The sequence below is a fragment of the Ursus americanus genome, chromosome 30 (assembly GCF_024610735.1).
Source record: "Ursus americanus isolate L20-20 chromosome 30, mUrsAme1.1.p, whole genome shotgun sequence".
Classification (NCBI taxonomy): Eukaryota; Metazoa; Chordata; class Mammalia; order Carnivora; family Ursidae; genus Ursus; species Ursus americanus.
This window is the reverse complement of record NC_142156.1, coordinates 22,661,453-22,681,831: the sequence shown is the minus strand read 5'-3', so window position 1 is coordinate 22,681,831 and position 20,379 is coordinate 22,661,453. Positions and strand designations below refer to the sequence as shown.

Sequence of the window (20,379 nt, the reverse complement as noted above, 5' to 3'; positions counted from 1 at the left end):
TGCATGGAATCTCTGTAGGACGTGTAAGTAGACAGTGATGATTATGTCTACAGAGGAGAAACAGGGACACACCCTTTTGTGTTGCTGGGCAGATATTATATTTTATAATTGTCGGAGGCATTTGTGCACGTGTACATACGGCGAACCCACCCGGGTCTCCCTTGACTAAAACCCTCACAGGGCTCAGGGTAACCAGCTCAGCCGTCAGCTCTGAGAGAACGGCTCCAAATCTGCCTTGCTTCTTGAATGAACTGATGGCTGAATGCGTCTCTGGGATCAAATCCAAATGCCTTAGCCTAACAGGTGGCAGGTGCCCTTCACAGCCCGCATGCCGGCCGCCTCCCACTCCACCCGCCTTAGCTCCAGACCTGCTTTTCCACCTGCAAGTTGCCCAATGCGTCAGGTGTTCTGAGTGCCCGTGGCCATGACTGTCCATTTCCTAATACCAGCTCCTGTCAGTGAGATCCGACAGCCCCCACTCCCACCACACATCTGCCCCCCGTTACCATCACCCTGAGTCTCTCTCGCTCATGATCCTCACATGCACTTAGGCTTCCATGACAAAGCCAGCATGTAGGTGACAATCAAGTACACTTAAAATTACCCTTGAGCATCTCTTAAATCATCCAGAAGTCACCATAGTACAAAGTTCAAATCCAACATAGCCATTTTTTTTAACTCCAGCAATAAAATAGGTTGTTCTTCAGCTAAACACCAGGTGAATTAGCTGGCTTGCATTTAGGGGCAATAGTACAAAACAAATAAGGATAAGAATAAAAGAATGAAGGAACTAGAATCTTTAAGCAAAGTGGTCATAAAATGGCCAAGTTGTGTGCGATATGGGAGCCACGGGCAAACTCAGGAACTCTGAGGGAACAGCAGAGTTAACCATCTTGCTCATCCCCACTCCGGGGAGCAGGGTGAGAACCCTCACCTGCACTGCTCTGCACATGGTACTTGTTCTCTCGCTCTGTAATTAAGTGCACAAGGCTGCAGCTGTCACGTCAGAAAAGCTGAGATCTTGCTTAAGCTACTGAAGTACAATGAGCGTCTTGATCTTCTCATTTCCACTGTTAATGCCGATCAAGCATTATCAGCCAGGAACACCACCCCTCCCCGCCTCACCCTCCTCTGGACCAGCTGTGAGCAACCGACCAGCAGAGCCAGCTCACAGCAGCCTCAAAGCTAGTAGTTTACGGAAATAAGAATTCTGCGCGCTTCTGAGCATGGGTGAATCACTGTTATTCCATTTTCTTAAAATTCTAGGAAATGAGAGATGTGTCGACAAACGTAAAAGAAGCAGTTTGATTTCTACTTAGAGAATCCATTCCTGAGATTCCAGGCTTATGCAGAATTGATTAGATAGGACATATGGAATGGAGGTGGTTACGTACACATAACGGGCTGTTCTTGATCTGCTAAACATATTTTTAAATGCCATTTCAACACTAACATTATGATCTTATAAATATTCCAAAATAATTTTTGGGTTTTTTTTTAACTTAATTCTCTATGACGAAGAGTTTACCCTTGTTTCTCCTTGACTTTTAATGCCTTTAAGGTGCTTTGTCCCTCTTCCTTCTATAAGTGATCATTTGATTCAAATAAACTCTCTGAGCACCTAATATATCTAAGGAGTTCTGGTTTAATTGAAGGCTTTATAATTTTTTAACATTTTGTTTATTTATTTGAGAGAGAGAGAGAACATGAGTGGTGGGGAGGGGCAGAGGGAGAGGGAGAAGCAGACTCCCTGCTGAGCAAGGAGCCGGATGTGGGACTCCATCCCAAGACCCTGAGATCATGACCTGAGCTAAAGGCAGACACTTAACCGACAGAGCCACGTAGGCATCCCAACTAAAGGCTGTTTTGAGAAGGAACATATCTCTAACAAATTAAGAGATTTTAAACATTCTTTCACAGTTCTAGGAATAGAGGAACCTATTTGCACATGCCGGACCCCAGATTCAATAGGACTTACCCACTTCCACCTGGCTGAAAACCATCCCCTTTAACGGAGGGAATACAGAACCTTGATAATTTATGTTTAATTTATGCAAATTTGAATAAACTATGATGTCTGGATTAAAAAAAAATTACAGGAAGAACTGAACAGAGGGTGGGCAACACCAACTGCATTCCGTTCCGTCTCCATGTGGCCCTGTGTGACCCTGCGATGGGAACAGGGCCCTAGTACTCCTCGAGGCTGTCCCACCCCATGGGCCTCTCAGAGTGTGAGCCCCTGGCCAGGCCCTGTGGCGCAGCACCTACAGGGAGAAGCAGGGGTGTGCTGTTTCTGGTGGGGGCCAGCGGGCTGCGCTGGAGTAAAATGGCGCTCTCTGGACGGTGTTTCAAGAATTTCTGATGTGTAAAAGAAATCATGCTGGTCTTAGAATGTTGGGGGTGCTCATGAAGATGGAGGCCCTTGTGTAACGTCCTGCACAAATTCGCAGGCTCTAGTTTGGAGTGGTGAACTGGAGAGGACACTGCCCCAATGTAACCTTCTGTGGATTAAGTGAGATAATAACACATTTGCAGGACAGCCTGTTACTTAGAATAATGCTGTCACTGTGTTTTCTAAACTGTAAAGTATATCGACCTTTTAAATGGGATTCTAATGGGATTCTGATAGTCAAGAGATTACTGCAGTGAAGTCAGTCTTTTTAAAAGAATGCAAAATCCCATGACAGAACAGGCAAAATGGCTAGATCAGGGAGTATCCCAAAGCCCAAAGTCTGCTGAGATGGGACTAATGAAGTAAATGAATGGGGGGAGCAGGGGAGGCTAGTGAAAACCGTGAGGCGTGATGAGCTAGCCTGAAGAGAGATGCGTTAAGTGCCTGACTAGAGATGTGCTAAATGCCTGACTAGAGATGTGCTAAGTGTAAAATGCGCACACAGCTCATCGGTAATTTCTGTAGTGATGGCATATTGACATGGTATTTGGAAATACTGAGTTCAAAAGAATATATTACCATAATTAATTGTATCCATTTCTTTGTGCTGTGTTTCACGTGACCACTAGGATATGTAAAGTGACAGGGGCATTCGCTTCCGTCAGTGCCAGGCTCACACGCTCCTCACCACTGCCAGTTCTGCCGTCTTACCAAGAGAGGACTGGTATTTGAATTTCTATGGAAAACTTCCTGATTTTAATGTTCCCAAAGGTATTTCTTGCTCCTTCAGTGCCAACATTTGTTATTCTCTTAAATCTTCAAAAGTTCATGGACGTCTGCTTTCCCCTTTCCTTTATAAGAATCAGTGAAGCTCTCACACCTGCCATATCTGTGGTCTCCGTAGTATGCATTCCCATGTCCCCTCTTGTCAAAACCTTGAATGTCCCTGTCACCCATCTGAGTGGGACGCACCCCAGGTGTAGGGGTGCTCCTGCTGGCTCATGGCAACCAGAGCACCCCAGCTGGCCGTGCTCCCACCATGGACGTGTGGCTCTAGAACTTGGGGGCCCTCACTTGTACCTGCAGAGACTCATACCCTCCTTCCTGTGAGGCCTGACATGGGAGGTGCTGGCAAGGAAAACCTAGGAAGAATGGGAAGTGGACCGAAGAAGAGGCAAGAAGAAGACTCCCGTCCTTAGCTTCTTAGCTGCAAACTCAAGCCTGAAGCCTGCCCCACCTCCAGACCTTTTATAGGATAAGCCACTAAATTCCCTTCATTGTCCAAGCAGTTGGGGTTGGGTTTCCACTTACTTAAAGCTGAAAATCTCTGATACCACTCTAGACAAGCAGCTTAGAGCTTTTACTCGCGTTTGATATAAACCTGCTTGCTACATCCAGCTCTCCGTAAAGTCATCCAGGCTCTGACCACAATCTTACCTTTCCCCAGGCTCCTCAATCACTCCAACCACAAAGACCTCTGACCTCCCAGACCCCCCAGACCCTGGCCTCCACGCCTGCCTCCAGCAGCCCCTCCTGCATGTCATCCTTTTCCTGCCCTCCTAGTGAGTTTCTTGTCAATACCTTAACCTCTTCTCTCCGCTGGCCTTTTGTAGCCCCGGAGGCACAGCCGGCAAGGCAAGCCCAGGACGCTCCGGCCCCCACTCCCTGGCGGCCACTGCTGCGGAGTGACATGGGAGAGTGTGATGCGGTGGGACGGCCATGGCCCAGGCCCACGATTTCTGGGACCCCTCGTGGCACCCGGGTGGCTACCCACCCTTGGAACTGAACATGCCCCTCCCTTGGCTCCTCCAGAGCCAGCGTCACCTGCCCCCAGCCCCAGTATCTGCCAGTCACAGCCCTGGCTCTGACACACACCCCACCCCCAGGGCTTGTTGTGTCCCCATGGTCACACCGCCCCGGGTCCGACAGGCATACAGGGGAATTAGTGGCGATGATAGCGTGACTTTACGAATATACTAAAAACCACTGAAATGCACACCTCGAAAGTGCGAATTTTTTTTGGTTCGTGAACTGTATCTCAATAAAGCAAACTGTAGGAGAAAGAAAAAGCTATTTCTCAGGGGAGTTCCCCAGACCCTCCAGAAGGCCTGCTCCTTTCATCACCCTGCTCTTCTTCCTGCACTGATCACAAGGCAACTGAGTCATTTGTGCAAATGTATGTGGTTTGTCTGCCATGCGATGCGAGAACTTCTCCACAATCACCTGCTGAGCACTGAGCCGATGGGTTACGAACTCTGGCTGAATGGCTGTGTGCTCGGGAGGCGGAGGGCACCCTCGGGCACCGTGCCTACTGGAGACGCTCAATAATAAATATTTGCTGAAGGAAAATATTAAGTGACTTTCAAAAACTATGACTTCAGGGGGAACAATGATAAAGCCTTTTCCTGTTGACTTAATGTACGTCTGCAGTTTCCCTGGCATCTGCTAAAGAAAAGCTAGAAGACTAGAAAACTTTCCTTTGGGCTTTTCTTCTTCCCAAAGGCTGGGCAACCACAGCAAAATCCAGAGCTATATGGGCAGGGGGCAGCGGGATGGGAGTCAGTCCTGCACTGGGTGCAGCTGTGTCTGCACTCCCTCCTCTCCCTCCTGACAGTGCCTTTCCCCCCAGGCTTCTGTTTGCTTCTGTCATCTAAAGCGGCTCCCATTCTTACACACCTGCTCCAGGGGGAGGAGAGAACATGCCGGCTCCACCCTCAGCACAAAGGCCAGCTCCCCATGCAGGGACATTCACCTTCATTCAGAAGCCAACACGTGCTGCACTGACCCTCGGCATCCCCTCCCCCACACTGACCGGAGAGGCCTGAACCCTCTGCCCTTCCCTGTGCCCTTAGGAGCTCTGCAATCGAACTCCAGGCCTGGCACCCGGTACTGTGGCGAGCATCCGACAGCTCGGTGTGCAACAGGGGTCAGAAACCCTTTCCTGGAAGTGGCTTGGGGTCCCTGTCCAACTGCCCGGCTCTGCCACTAGCACCCCAGTGCTGCCCCCAGCACCCCGGTGCCACCCTGTCCTCCAGAATTTCCTCACAAAACAGGCACTACTCTGGCTGGCCCTTGGGCACAACTTGGTGCAGCCTTGATTGATCATTTCCAGGTTCCGAGGACCAGGCCCCCCTTTAGCTCAGTGCCCTTTCAAAGTGTGGATCCATCACTATTTCACTAAAACAATTGCATGAATATTTTTTTTCACATCCATTACTTGTGCAATTTATTTCTCCATCACCCATGAAATGAACTTTGTTCTCTAGAGAACTTTGTTCCCTAGGTTCCTGACCCTGTTTTTAACTTCCCAGAGCAGCTTTTCCCTGTGACCTTTCTTTGTTAGGACCTGACCTGAACCCATCTGCCTGATGTAGACACTGTCAGGATCACTGCCAGGTTCTTCTGGAAAATGCTTTTTCTTCAGGGGATCAGAGGTGCGCAGAAAACCCCCGGCCCCCTTGCTGGACCAGTCTGAGAGCCAGACCAGCCAACCCGGGCAGTGGGACACAGTGGGCTCCCCGACTTCATGTTCACACCGGGGCCCCCTTAACCCTTCCCGCAAACCAAAGACCCTCAACGCCGGTAATTATTCCTGAATGCTTCGCACTGATGAACAAAGCCTCTAACGTCTGCAGGGCTTCGGAAACAACTCCGGAAGGGGGTGCCCGATGAGGGTATTTACAAATGCTAACAGCCCCTGAGTGGAACACAAGGTGAACGGACTTTCACACGTGGCACACAGGTCTGTGGAAGGGTAAAGTGCCGCACAGACCATAAAACAGACTCTCTGGCTACCGATCTCCACACAAACCATTCCTCCCAGCTACCGCCTACACCTGCTAAAACATTTCATCTAGCAGGACCCACTAAAGGGAGGCTGCCCAGTGGCCTGGCCCACGTCCCAAACCCGAGCTGCAGTCAGCCAGGAAATGCATCACCGTCGAGGAAACTTCCTCCGACTCGGGTTAGCCAGCTCACCTGCCCCGAGCAGACAGGACCTGCTCGTTTTAGAGGAACCCCGACCTCCCAGCCAGCCAGCCTGTCCCCACTGTGCCCTTTCTAAGGCTCCATGAAACTCGCTCTAGCCCCGAGTCCCTCGCAAGTGCGACCCAGCTGGTGAGGCAGGGGGGCGTTTCCCTTGAATAAAGGACATCAAACTCCTTACTAAATTGTTGTGATTTTGTCATTTGACACTGTCCATTCAATAGCCAAGCCCTGTTTACTTTATTTCTGAAATCATCAGACCCAAATGCTCACCTCCTCTGTCCCCCCCAATCCATCCTCCAAAATGCAGCTCAAACGACCTTCTTCAAAACTGGATAGCTTTTGGTGGCTTAATTCTGTTCATGGCACAAAGCTGTAGGTCCCGGATGACATGTGTCCTGCCCACGTCTCCAGCCACGTCTGCCCACTCCGCCCAGAGTAGGGTTTGTCTCAGCACTACTGACATTTTGGCTGGATCAGTCTCCTCTGTGGGGGCCATCCTGGGTACTGTGGGGTGTCTAGTGGCACCCCTGGCCTCTACCCAAGAGATGCCAGGGGCCCCTCACGCCCAGTGTGACAACCAAAAAGGTCTCCAGACACTGCCCAATGTGCCCCGGGGGCAAAATCACTCCTCCCTCCTCTGCACATCCTTCCAGCCGCTGATCCCACTGAGAACCACGCACCTAGCTGTAGTTGACCTTGCTAATGCCACACGACTCAGATCTGGAAGGGACGTGCTCTTCCCCTTGATCCCACCTGCTGCCCCTTCGCCCGAGACACCCATCCTCCCTTCACACCAAACCATGTCCGCCTGGCCAATTAAGGTTCCTGGTGTCATGAAGCACTCACATTCATTAAACGCATACTAGACACCGGGCCCTGTTTCAAAACACTGAAAATGTATTAAGTCATGTTTGATTCTCATAACAAACCTATGAGGCAGGTAATAGCAGCAGCCCCTCTTCATGGATAAGAACACTAAGCAGCTACGAATTTCTGTCACCTGGCCTCCATCTCACCTGCCGGGGAGCCCGCACGGGAAGGCGGGGAGCCCTGCTCCGGAGTGCGTGTCTTTCATCAGCTTGTGATGCCCAAAAGTCTCTCCCCAGCTCTAGCCTGGGATGGGTTGCCTGCCTCCACGCTTCCAGAGCACCTATACCTCCCTGTCCATGTACCCGTCACGATTCAGCAATGTTATTTATGGCCTGGGTGTTAATTTACAACTACAAACAGATGCCTGAGAATGGACCCATTTATTCTTTTTATTTTTTATTTTATTTTATTTTAAAGATTTTACTTATTTATTTATCTGACAGAGAGATAGAGAAAGCCAGAGAGTACAAGCAGGGGGAGCGGCAGAGGGAGAGGGAGAAGCAGGCTCCCCACTGAGCAGGGAGCCCAATTCGGGCCCCCTGAGCCAAAGGCAGTAGCTTAACTGACAGAGCCACCCAGGCGCCCCCATTTCTTCTTTTTAAAAATCCAATCTTATCTAACTCACACCCCCTCCTCTGCTACCCTGAAGGGGTACTCCAATCTTATTCATTTGGGGGCTCCCTCCCCCATGGCCCAGGGTCACTTGAGGGTCAGAGGGGTCTTTGGCAGAGGAAGTGTGCAGAGAGGTCATTAGTTCAAGAACCTCTGTCACCATAGGAACCTCGGTCCCCTCCCCTTCCAGGACACCTGCCACTCTTTCCTCAAGGAGCCCCGGTTTCCACAGGACCCAAGATGTCTTTGGCAACTTGTGCCTCTTCCTTTTCTGCATTCCCTCCAGAGTGAAGGGGAGACAAGCCTGGCTCTGAAGAGACCAAAGCACAAAGGGCCCTTGTTGTCACGCTTCATGCACAGCCGGGAAAACAAAGGGCCAGCAGCTCAAGGGGCCTGCGCCCCCGTGAAACATCGGCAGTCCCCGTGGCCACGTCTGCCTACTTCTCCTAATGGCCCTCTGGCTGGGGATGGCTGGGGGCCTTTGGAATATGGGGGTTCATACGTACCGTTCACATCGGGAGCGAAGTGTTAGGTAAAGAGATGCTTTCTCTAGTTCCTCAGCGGGGTCTGGCACCTCTCTCTGACCCACCCTTCCCGGCACTGGCCCCCCACACGCACTAGATTCCAGAGAGCCTGGCGCTCCCTTTCTCAGGCACGTCAACCTCAGTCTGGCCTCAGGGCCTGTGCTCTTGCTATCCCCCTCCTGAACCATCTTCCAGATCTCAGTGGCTGCGTCCTTTGGTCACAGAGCTCTGAGCTTAAATGTCACCAAGTCAGAGAGCCTCCCTGCCCGTGGCACCAATCACCATCTGAAACTGCCTCCTTTAATTCTCTGGACTCCTGCAGTCTCTCTCCTCCGCTGGAATGTGCTTCATCAGAGTAGAGGCCACAGGGCACTTCCTCCCTCCGTGTGCCCGTGAGTGAGAGCAGGGAAATTAGACTGATAACCAGTATGATGAAATCCTAATCGTAAACCTCAGAAAACTGATTTATTCTCCATCAGTCATTGCCACGTATGATCTGGAGGAGAACGGTAACACCTTTTGGTGGAAAGGGACATTAAAGGGTTGGCTTTGCCCCAATCACTCATTTTGATGATGGGGAAGCAGACCCACAGAGGGGAAGTACATTGAGAAATTTCATGAAGCAAGTCAGTTAAAACAAAACAAAACAAAACTCTCCATTGAGCTTCAGGCACTAAGGTGCTCTGTGCCTGCCCCGAGGGGCTTACAGTGTAGGGAGAAGAGAACAGAGACCACCAGCCGCTGACAAGATCAGTGCAGAGCCAGGTAGGTGTTGAGAAGGTGAGCACACAGGAAGAGGAGGATGGAACAGGGAATGCTGGGAGCAGAGGAGGGAGGCCCCCTCCGACAGCAGGGCCCCTGAAGGATGAGGGAACACTTGCACGTTTGGGGCACCTGGGCCTGGAAACCCTCCCCAGCCCCAGGTTTCCAGGGACCAGGCTTCGCACTCAGGATTCCACGCGAACATCACTTTGGCAGGGAGGCCTCCCTGGGGCCTCCGGCCCGAAACAGCCCCGTGCGCGAGCAGCCCCTAACCTGTCATGTTACATACATTGCATATGTCACCGCACACAGCCACGCGTTTCTACTGCCTTCTGCCCCACCGCAATGTAAGCGTCACGCACACCTGACCTCGCTTCCCCTTGCTGAGTCCCCACGCCTGGGGCGCTCCAATGCACAGAAAGCATCAGTGAGCACAGGCACGGAAGATGTGCATGCAGAGCAGCCCGGCAGCCCCTGCAGCGCCTTCTCCCCGCCGCCCTGCCCTCGTGCCGGTTCCTAAGCGGGGTGTCCCCCACCCCGACAACCCCAGCGGCCAGTGGGGGCGCGTGAGGACTGCTGCAACCGGGCAGGGCCCGGGGACCTGGCCTGGGGCTGGGCCCTGCGCGCCCACGGCCCCCATCTCCCCGCGTCCCCGCCAGCCGCGCGCCTGGCCGCCGCTTCACCGCGCCCGCACAGGCCCCTGCGCGCCCACCAGTCCGTTTGGGCGCGCGGTCGGGGCGGCCGGGTGGCCCCACCGAATGCCCCACGCTCACACCGCGGATGCTCGGCCAGCGCCCGCACCTACCGGACGCGCTCGGCCGTGACGGCGTTGCCGGTGTGCCGCCGCAGCACCGCCAGGAACAGGAGCCGCATGCCGCCGCCGTCCCCGCCGCGGCCCGGCCATCGACCGCCCGCTGCCGCCGACCAGGCCGGGAGGCGGGGGCGGGGACGCGGACCAGGGGGAGGGGGACGGGCGGGCGCCCCGGGCGGCGGGCGGTGGCGCTGGGTCGGACCCGCCCGCCGCTCCCGAGGCCGCGCCCGCGCTTGCCTGTTCCGGCACCGGGGTTCCCCGCGCGGCGCGCGGCGCACGGGGAGCGGGGTGGGGCGGGGGAGGGAGAGCGAGACCGTTCCCACGGGGACCAGAACCCCAGGGTCCACAGGGCCATTAGTTCAAGGACCGCTCCCACGGTACCGGCACCGGGGGTTCCTCGGGTCCCCTCCCATGGGAACCAGAAAAGATCACAGGTGGACTCTCATGGGTCCAGGGGAGATGGTGGGTCCACTCCCATGGGGACCATGCTGTAGGTCTGCTCCCTTGGGGACTAGCAGCGGATGTGATTTTGGGTCCTCTCCCACAGGGACCAGCAGCAGGGTGACTGCACACGCCCTCCCTCCGGAACCATGGACGGCCTCCCATTGGCACCAGGGTGGTCAGAGTCTGCCCCATGGGTATCAGGACCAGGGTCTCTGAGAGGGCTTGAAAAATCGGAGACGTCTTAATCTTAAGTCATCATTTCCACAATTGACTAGATCTAAGAAAGAGCTGTCCCCTTTAGATGTGTTAAAAGATAAACTGAGGCATATTAAGATTTTTTTTTTAAGCTTATTTGAGCCAAAGCTGACTCCAGTGGAGCAGTACTAAACTGGAAATGGCTGGGGGGGGGGGGTGCAGGAGCTCCAGGAGAGACGTTTATACAGAAAACGCCAAGCAAAGGAAGTATGTTATTAATTAGCTCCAGCTTAAAGCCTGGTTGGCTATTTGTGATTGGTTGTTCTGACGTTTCAGTTTCCTCACCATAACCTTGAGGCACTTACAGGGTTCTGTCTTGGCTTATGTACACAAGCATCCAGGCGTTAGTGTCCCGTCAGTCTTGTGGTCTGGTTCAATCTAACAGACGCACCGCAGTGCTGGAGGGCTCACTTCAATTCCTTCATGATCTCCATCTGAATGTTAAGAAGAAACTGAAGTTTATTTCTTGGCTCCACCATCACCGGGGACCCAGACTTCTCTAAGTCCAGCATGCCAGTGCTTGGCCTCTATTCTCAACGTGGCCGTCAAGTGCAGCATGACTGCTGCAGCCCCACCCATCACATTCACATTCCAGGCAGCAGGGAGGACTGGCACAAGGGTGCACCCAAAATGGTGCATTTAAGAGCTCCTTTTGGAGTGTCACACAGCTGAGGCCTTTATCTTACTGTGTATATGACCACATTTCCATCCATGGCCGCCAGGAAGTAGTCTGTTAGCTGGGCCCACCGTTGCCCTGAATCAAATGGTGGTCACTAAGAGAGAACACAGGTTCTGGGGACCTGGACATGGATATAACTTTTTCAGGGCAACCACTCAACCCACTAACTGGCCCAGTTCAAAAATGACCATGTGTAGGAAGGCCCTGACTCCCACACCAGGGACTATTTATTCCCCCCTTCTCCTGCCCCCATGGCTCTGTCCATTCCCCCATACTGGTCCCATTCTCCATAACATCGGCAGCCAGACCCTCTTTCTCCACCGGGTCTGAGCTCACTCATGGCTCCAACTTTCATTTGCTTGGGACGATGTTGTGGGTGGAGAAAGCACTCAGTAGATGTTTGCTGAATTAAATGAAATCACTGCACTGCTGTGAAATTTTATTCCTATGATCATGCATTCCTGATTTTTTAACGGAAGTCAGTGCTGCAGTAGGATTTGCTAGGCTGAAATTCACTTTTATTGGATTTTCTGGAATACACCTGTTCTGTAGGGTAAGAAGTTCTGACATATCTTTGAGGGCCCATTACTTTATTCATTCATTGCTTCACTTCACCCACTTATAAGACGAAAAAGACTGCACACAGTATCGTAGCTAATTAGTTCATTTTGGTGAGGTCGTTTATGATTCTTGCAAGTAGGGAATAGAAAAGGGTACAAAGACAAATGTGTTATTATGGGATAATACAGAAATAATTACTGGGGGGGGGCATGGCTAGAACAGAAAATGTTGTAAACATCTCATAGATTTCTCCAGATGCTTCTAACATAAGGGTCTTAAAATATATGTAAAGCAAAATCTGCTTTTTCTTTCATCATACTGTTTGCTCAGACTACTTCTCTAGTTCATGGCACCAGGGAAAATGAAAGTTTATTATCTACCCTGTATAAAAGTGATAGCCTTTCAGGGGAGAGCACTCTGGGCATATTGACTTTAGAAATGGCTCAAGATAAAAATCAACACCTGACATCTTTTTCTTTCTTTTTCCCTTCATGACATTAACAAGTGGGGCACTCTCCTTCTCCTTTTCTAGCAGATTCCAATCTCTGTACCATCATTCTTCCCCACCATAGTACTGAGAACTACAAATATGGGGTGTGTGTGTGAGAGAGAGAGAGAGGGAGAGGGATCTTCCTAAATACGGAAGACACTAGCAGAACTGTTACACTCTCTCTTCCTGTCTTTCACTGACAGCACTCGAATGTGACCAAATACAAAAGCAAGCTGTTGGTCTAAAGTAACTAGTTTCTTCCAGTCTTGCTTAATGAACATGGGGAAGTCAACCAGAACTAACCAATTTTCCCTTTGAACTTTTGGCAAAAAAGCAGGCCTTTCTTCCCGTTGCTGTGCTGAAGGTGGGGTATACTGGGTTCTTAACTCTACAGCACAAGGACACTCATTCCAAGGCTTCTCATCATTGCCAAATGGGACAGGACGTCTGACAGCACTGGTGCAGCTCTAAGGCTTCACATTTCTAATAATGTGAGACGAAGGTCCAATCATTGTGCATCAGAGGTTGACCAGAGGGAAGATATGTTAACTGCTGCCAGTAACAACCTGTTGTATGCACGGACCCATATTTATTCTTTTAAACTTGTCATTTATTTAAGATTTAACTTGAGAGAGAGTGCGCGAGCACATGAGCAGGGGGAGGGGCTGAGGGAGAGGGAGGGAATCTCAAGGCAACTCCCCACTGAGTGCAGAGCCTGACGCAGGGCTTGATCTCACGACCCTGAGATCATGATCTGAGCTGAAATCAAAGCTCGGACACTTAACTGCCTGAGCCACCAGGTTCCCCTTTCTCATTTATTTTTATTACACACTCACATATGATTAACACAGATAAACAAAACAGAATTTAAACATCACACAGAATCCCACTGCCCTGACATAGCCACAACGAATACTTTGGTCTCAAGTTTTTCCAGACTCGATGAATAAATAGAGCCATGGTGCCCATCGTGCAGTTGGCAGTGTCCTGGGCACTCTGCAGTGTCCGTCCGTCTGTCCTCTCCCCGACCTTAGGTGGCAGGTACTACTGTTCTCAGCACCTTACAGATGGAGAAATGGAGATTCGAGAAGGTACGACGTCCCCCAAAGTGACACGGACAGTACGGACTCTACGGTCCTTCAGCTTTGCTATACAGACCCAGGGACACAGTACCTTGCTGTTGCTGACGACTTGTGTTGCTTTGCTTTGTCATTCCATTACAAAAAGTAAAAATGCTTTATGTAGGTTTTTTGTTATTTGCTCTTTTTTTAACAATAACCATACTAGGCAATTTTTTGGGGTTTTTTTGTGAGTAAAGCAACAGAAGTTTATTAAGCAAGGATACAGAAAAAGCTCTCAGGAGTGAGAGGGGTCCCGAGAGGGTTGCCCTGTGGTAGGCAAAATTCTAACATGGCCCCAAGATTTCCAGCCTCCTGATTGATGCGTTCTTCCAGTTAATCAAATGCCCGTTCAGGTGATGAGGTGAAGAGAATTTGTAGATTACATTTCCAAATTAGCCACCCTTAGAATAGGGAGGTCGTACAGGGTAAGTGTCGCCCAGTCATTGAAAGGCGCTGGGCATTTCCTGATAGTCTCCAAGACTCTGGTGTGAGGGATTCAACATCAGGGTGTCTCTGCTGCTGGCACGGGGCCAAAGGCGGCCAGGTGCACAGAGCACTGGTGGGCTCTCAGGGCTGAGGGCAGCCCCTAGCTGAGAGCCAGCAGGAAGTGGGCCCCTCTACTCCCCACTGCACAGAACTACATTCGACCACAATCACAGAAGCCACAAAGAGCTCCAGATGAGACCTTAGCCCACCCCGCACCTTCACTTCTGCTCCTGAGCCCCCAAGCTGGGAACCAGTCAGCCATGCCCAGACTTGTGGCTCACACAGCTGTGAGCTGACAGACGGGTGTCGCTTGAGCCATCACAAAGTCCTGGTAATTTGTTTTGTAACAACAGAAAACGAACACAACAGTATATCTTGAATGTGTTTCCACCTCAGAATCCTCTATCATTTGAGTAACTACAGAGTATCCCAGGGTACCCATGCATGATAATTTAATCAATGCCTTGCTGTTTCCCATCTTTTTGCTATTTGAAGCAACACTGCAATGAACATTTTATAACTAGATCTCTGCATGCATTTTTAAAATCCTAGCAGTGGCACTGGACATTCACAGTGCAGACAAACGTGGTTTTGATATAAAGAGCCAATTGCCCTCTAGAAACATTGTACCAAATTTACCTCTCCATTGACCACGTACGAGAACACTCACTTCACTGCCCAGCAATTGCCAACACTGACTATTTTTCAGTTCAAGTGACATGTCCCCTATTTTTGCATTTTTAAATTACTGGTGTAATTTGACTTTTTTTCCCTTGAAGGTCATTTCTTTCCCTGTGTGTGTGCATGCATCTATAGGTATTGCTTGTATTAGTTGGAACTTTTCCAATTGCAAGGGCCTGAAAGTCACAGTTGCTTAATCAGAAAGGGAAGTCATGGGCTTGTAAATGAAATGTCCAGGAAAAAAGCGACTTTAGGTGTTGGGCAGAACCTGGACCCGGAACATGTCTTTTTCAAACAAGGTCTTTCTCTCTTCATCCCTACTGCGTTTCTTTAGTTTTACAAGATGGCCCCTGGCAACTCTAGGCTTGTTATCTTGAGAATTACAAGTCAAGCAGAAGGAACAGTTCATTCCTGGTCCTCCAAAATAAGTCAGGGGATCGGCTCTGGTTAGACCAAAATGGGTCACGGGTCCATCTTTGAGCCAATCACTGCAGCTCAACACATGGTATCTGGCCATTGGATGGGCTTAGGTCACATGAGCATGACCACAGCCAGCGCAGGGAACAGCAAGTCCTGCCTGCACCATCCCAGGAGCTGAAAAGCAAGGTGCCCCTAAGAGAACAGATGCTGAGCAGCACCAGAGGACCACTCTCTTTTGCGATGCTCGGATATTCACTTTGCCAGTTCTATTTATTGGATCTTTACCCAAGAAATCCCACGAGATTCCTAAGAACGTACAAAATAAAGACATTAACTTTGTCATACGTATTTCAAATATTTTTAAAGCTTGTTTGCAGCCAACTGCAGTTATCCTTTTTTATGCAAATAAGTTTTAAGTTTTTATGTAGCCAAATCAATTCACATTTTCTGTTATGGCTTATGGCTTTGGTGTTAGGCTTAGGAAAGCATTCCCTGCCCTGAGATTTTCTATTTGCCAATAGTTTCATGTAATGCTTTTGATATTTTTCATTTCTCCATGATAATATTTGACCCATCTGGAATTTGGGCTGGTCTGAAATATGAAGCCTTTTTTCCCCACGTGTAGAGTTGGTCACCCCAACAGAATTCATTGAATAATTCCTTCTTTTCTCCACGCGTTGGACATGTCCTTAGTACCACATGCTGAATCATTTCACACACGTGCTTTAGTGCTCATTCTTCTTATTTATGTCCACAGACCTCTTCTGTGAGGTCCAATATAAAACACGAATATGCCGTAGCTGCTGACTGCTTTATGACTGCAATATAGATGGAGATGTTTACAAGGAACTGTAAGAGTGGGAGTCGAAATAGAACGGGCAGGTGCAGCCCATGTCTTGCACAGAAGGAAGCAGAAGTTCCTTTTCTTTCACCTTTCTGCCAGTGAATGCCTGCCTGTTGCAGATATCTCATGGTTGTTTCAAGCACAGGAGAAAAGGAACCCAAGAAGGAGATTGCTACTCTCAAGGGTCAAAGAAAATGAGTGTTTGAAAAAAGTCAAACCAAAACCCCTCTTCCTAGCCACACACTCTCATCTCCCCTGTAAAAATAAAACACAAGTCATTCTGAGAGCTGAATTAATTCGCATGACAGCAGGTTAGTGTGACTTTGTGTTGGGCTCAAGAAAATAAGGCCTGACTCCATCCCACAGGTTGACTCTGTTTTTACTTCTATTTTCTGCATCTACCTACATGCTTTGCAGCCAGACAGAACTGTTACAACAGGGACTCCCAGAAATAAACAGAACTTACGACAGCTCTGTACCCAAGGAGAGTCAAGAGAGGGACGGGATGGCCTGACTGGAATGCAGCTAATGCCTCGCCCCATGGCCTGGCGCACAGGGACGAGCAGGGCCGTTGTGGTCCCTGGGATGGAACTGAGAAAGCAGAAAAGCAGAAGCAGCAGCCGTGAGCGCGGCCATGAGCAGTCATGACGTGTGCAGAAGGCTGGTTACTGACGTACACATGGCGCAGGACGTCCACAATGGCCACTTGTCAACCCAAGTTTTAAGGAAGCTGCAACTATGAATAAGCAGATGCAGCTGGATGGCAGCAAGGGGTGAGCCATGCAGATGTGCAAGGAGAAGCAAAACTACCATGAAAAAGTCGACGGCCCCTGAAATGTCCTCGGTCCCCACTGGTTTCTGAAGTCACTCCATCAGACAGCAGCTCCTCTGGGCTCTGCATGGCGCAGGGACAGGGCACAGGGCGGTGACAGAGAAGGAAGGCTCCTGCATCAGAGCAAACGGTGCATTCCAGTCCACACCACAAGCGACCTTGCAGTAAGGTCCTCTTTCCCAGAGAGCCCTTGAGGTGAAGAGACTGCCCACAAAACTATACTTTGTAAGACAATGTTACCTCTCCTCCAGATGCCAGCTGGGTGAGTTAGGTCATTTACTTAGTTCTTTGAGGTGCAAAGGAGAGACTCCACGATTACGTTCAGGAACAGGGGCATATTCCAAATATACACCACAGAGTGGTGAGAGTTAACTTATATCAATTCTCTAGTGTTATCACCGTTGGGGCTTAGCACAGGGGCCCCAAATTCACTGATTACGTGGGCAGAAGCTCTAAAAGCATACTGGACCCAGTGTGAGGAACAAATCAGGCTGCCCTCTCTTTTCCTGCTTTTTGATAGAATCATGGCAGGTGGCTTTTGGCTTCAAGTAATAGAAAACCCAACACAGGGGCGCCTGGGTGGCACAGTCGTTAAGCATCTGCCTTCGGCTCAGGGTGTGATCCCAGCGTTGTGGGATCGAACCCCACATCAGGCTCCTCCACTAGGAGCCTGCTTCTTCCTCTCTGACTCCCCCTGCTTGTGTTCCCTCTCTCACTGGCTGTCTCTGTCAAATAAATAAATAAAATCTTAAAAAAGAAAAAAAAAAAAGAAAAAAGAAAACCCAACACAGTGGCCTGAACAGTGTGATTTATGACCTTTTACTATCTAACTTCTCCCTGCCTCTCTACTGTGCCATCCACGTGCTTAACTGGTTCTTTCATGATTGTGAGACAGCTGCCAGCAGCAAGTAGGGCTCCAGGCCTCCAAATTCATGTCCCATTTGAAAGAGGGTGTCTCCCTTGCAGTCATGGAACAAGAGTCCTTTCTTTTAGCCTGACTGGGCCAATTTATGTCATCTGTGCTCTGCTGGGCCCTGGGGGAATGTCATGTCTTGAATGGTTACAGTCTGGGTTTCCAAACCAGTCACTGTGAAGAGGCATGAGAGACTAGCATTGGTTCTGAATAGTCAGATCCAGAAACAAAGATGAAGTTAGCTTCTCCTGAGCTGCATGGGTAGCTGGTGGGGAGCAAGGGGTGGGGAGGGACAAATCCAGAGTAGACAGCCGAATGGAATCAGGATTCTGTAACGTGCACTGCACGTTAGTATAAAGCAGCGTTGTCCGACAAAACTTTCTGCAAAGGTGGGGTGATCTATACCGTGCTGTTCACCATGGTAGCCACCAGTCACAGGAGGCTACTGGGCATCTGAAATGTGGCTGGTGTGACTGAGGCACAGAACTTTTCATTTTATTAAACTTGTAGTAATTTTAGTTCAAACTGCCACACGTGGCTCGTGGCTACTGCACCAGACAGAGAAAAGCGAGAACATCTCTTTACAGTAAGAAAATAAGACAACAGAGAGCAAGCGGGATTTAAGTAAGCTGGAAAGGGTATGCCCCACACCAGACAGAGACTGCTACCTGGTGTCAGCAGATCATGGCCATGGGAGAAGACAGGTGTGTTTTCATCATCTGATGCTGCCTAACGATCCTGCCCTGAACTTACTGGTTTAAAATAACAAATAGTTCATTCGTTCACGATTCTGCCATTTGGGCTGAGGCTCAGCTGGGCAGTTTCTGCTGGTCCTGCTGTTGGTGACTTGTGTGGCTTCCTTTAGCTGGCAAGTCGGCTGGGATGACGGGGCCATCAACATAGTTGCAGACTCTTCTTTGACACGTGGTCTCTCCAGCAAGGTGCCCGGACTTCTTACGTGGTGGTTCGGGGCTTCCAAGGCACAAAAGCAGAAGCTCCCAAACCTTTCTGAGGTTCAGGCCCAGACCTGCCTCAGGGATACTCCACCACGTTCTCTTTACCAAAGCAAGTCATAAGCCCAGAGCAGTTTTTAAAAAACACTGCAACCAAACCAAAACATTTCTTCCTGCTGAACTGTTTTTGCAACTTCATGGTGTCAGAGACGGCAGGGTACAGCAGACTTCCTTCCCCAGGGCCAGGAACTGCTCACAGTGCCTCCGGTACACCGTGAACTCCGTAACTGCCACACGCACTCTGTTCCCTTAGCTCTATACTTCTCAGCTGAGATAATCCGACTAAGCTAGTGTCCTGTCATCCAAGATGGCACATCTGCACTGGACAGAGCTTCGTACTAAGTCATCACGTGAACCAGGTCAAATCGCTTCCCCTTTACCCTGTATTTACTCTGCACTTTGCCGGACTGTGTCAGTTTTATCAGTGTTTTAACAAATACTTGGAGGTTCTTTGTGTCATGTTCCAGCCAGAATGTGGAGGAAGCACTGCACTGTACCAGGAACTGAGTAAAAACCTTTCATTTAAGACTGAGCTCTGCTGCCCACTAGGTGTGTGATCCTGGACAGAAATCTTAAGTGGTTTGCCTTCAGTTAAATTAGGCTACTAAGGTACGCGTTAGAACATCAGGGGAGTCTCAAGAAAAAAAAAAAAAAGAACATAGAATATTCTTTTGGCGCCACTGGAAAATCAACGAATATTCATTCATTCAATTCCACATGTACTTATTGTTGATGGGGGTTGTGCTAGATTATAGGAATACAGTAACGGACAATCACAGCCCTTCCAGGTTTGAAGACAGATAGTAAATCATTTCACAAAATGTATAATCATAAATTAATATGGTGTTGTGAAGAAAATGTAGAGGGTACCCTAATGACATATAAAAAGGGATCCGCCCTGTTCTGGGAGGATCAGAAAGGTAGCATTTGAGCTAACGGCCGAGAGTGATAGGCATTAATGGATTGGGTGGGAAGGTCCTATACTGGCATTCAATGTCCCTCTTGAAATATTTATTAAGTATCTACTGCCTGCTGTGTGCCAGCACCGTGTGGGGCATCAGTCTTGGGGTCACCCATTTAGGAAAATAAAGTGAATACATGCTACTTCAAGCCTTTATGCAAGGACTTCTTACACAGGTGACCTACCTGCAAGCCCACTCCCCAGGTACCGGCTCCATGCCTCTTAGCTGGCCTTGAAGACAGGAAGGAAGAAGCAACGGTCTCACCCTAGTCCCCTCATTCAGCTGTGGGTCCCACCATCAGAAGCCATGCTGGGGCCATTTCTGGAGTGCACTCCTCCACTCCACCATGTACCTGCCAGTCACTGTTGCAGGGCCTCTGCGTGCGGTGAAGAAGACACATTAGAACACTGTCACATGGAGCTAGTACCTGTGGGGAGCAGGACAAGCCAGGGAGGGGGGCAAAGGAATACAAAAAACGCGGCAGGTGCTACGGAGAAACTAAAACAGGGCAATGGGATGGGGGCGGGATCCACTTTAGATGGGACGGTGTCGAAATGCTTACAGGGAGTGGACACCTGAGCTGAGGGCTGAAGGGAAGCGGGAAGCCATCATGTGACAAGGACACAGGCTCTGAGCCTGGCTTCTTCGGGGACAGCGGTCCTTCATGGGGACCATTGGGAATGCCTGCTGTCACTGTGGCTGCCAGGCTGGGGAGCGGGC

General features: G+C 50.0%; 1 protein-coding gene across 3 annotated transcripts in view; it reads right to left on the bottom strand.

Annotated features, from left to right (window-relative positions):
* GLT1D1 (glycosyltransferase 1 domain containing 1) overlaps positions 1-10,107 on the bottom strand; it is a 76,590-nt gene extending 66,483 nt beyond the window's left edge. For 2 of the 3 annotated variants that reach the window (XM_045779177.2, XM_045779202.2), the window contains exon 1: positions 9,953-10,106. In XM_045779177.2, coding sequence (XP_045635133.2) covers positions 9,953-10,020 — 68 coding nt within the window. In that variant the 5' untranslated portion in view covers positions 10,021-10,106. Of the gene's footprint in view, positions 1-9,952 lie in introns of all 3 variants that reach the window. The other variant, XM_045779192.2, reaches the window with a different exon arrangement.
* Positions 10,108-20,379: the final 10,272 nt, after the last annotated feature.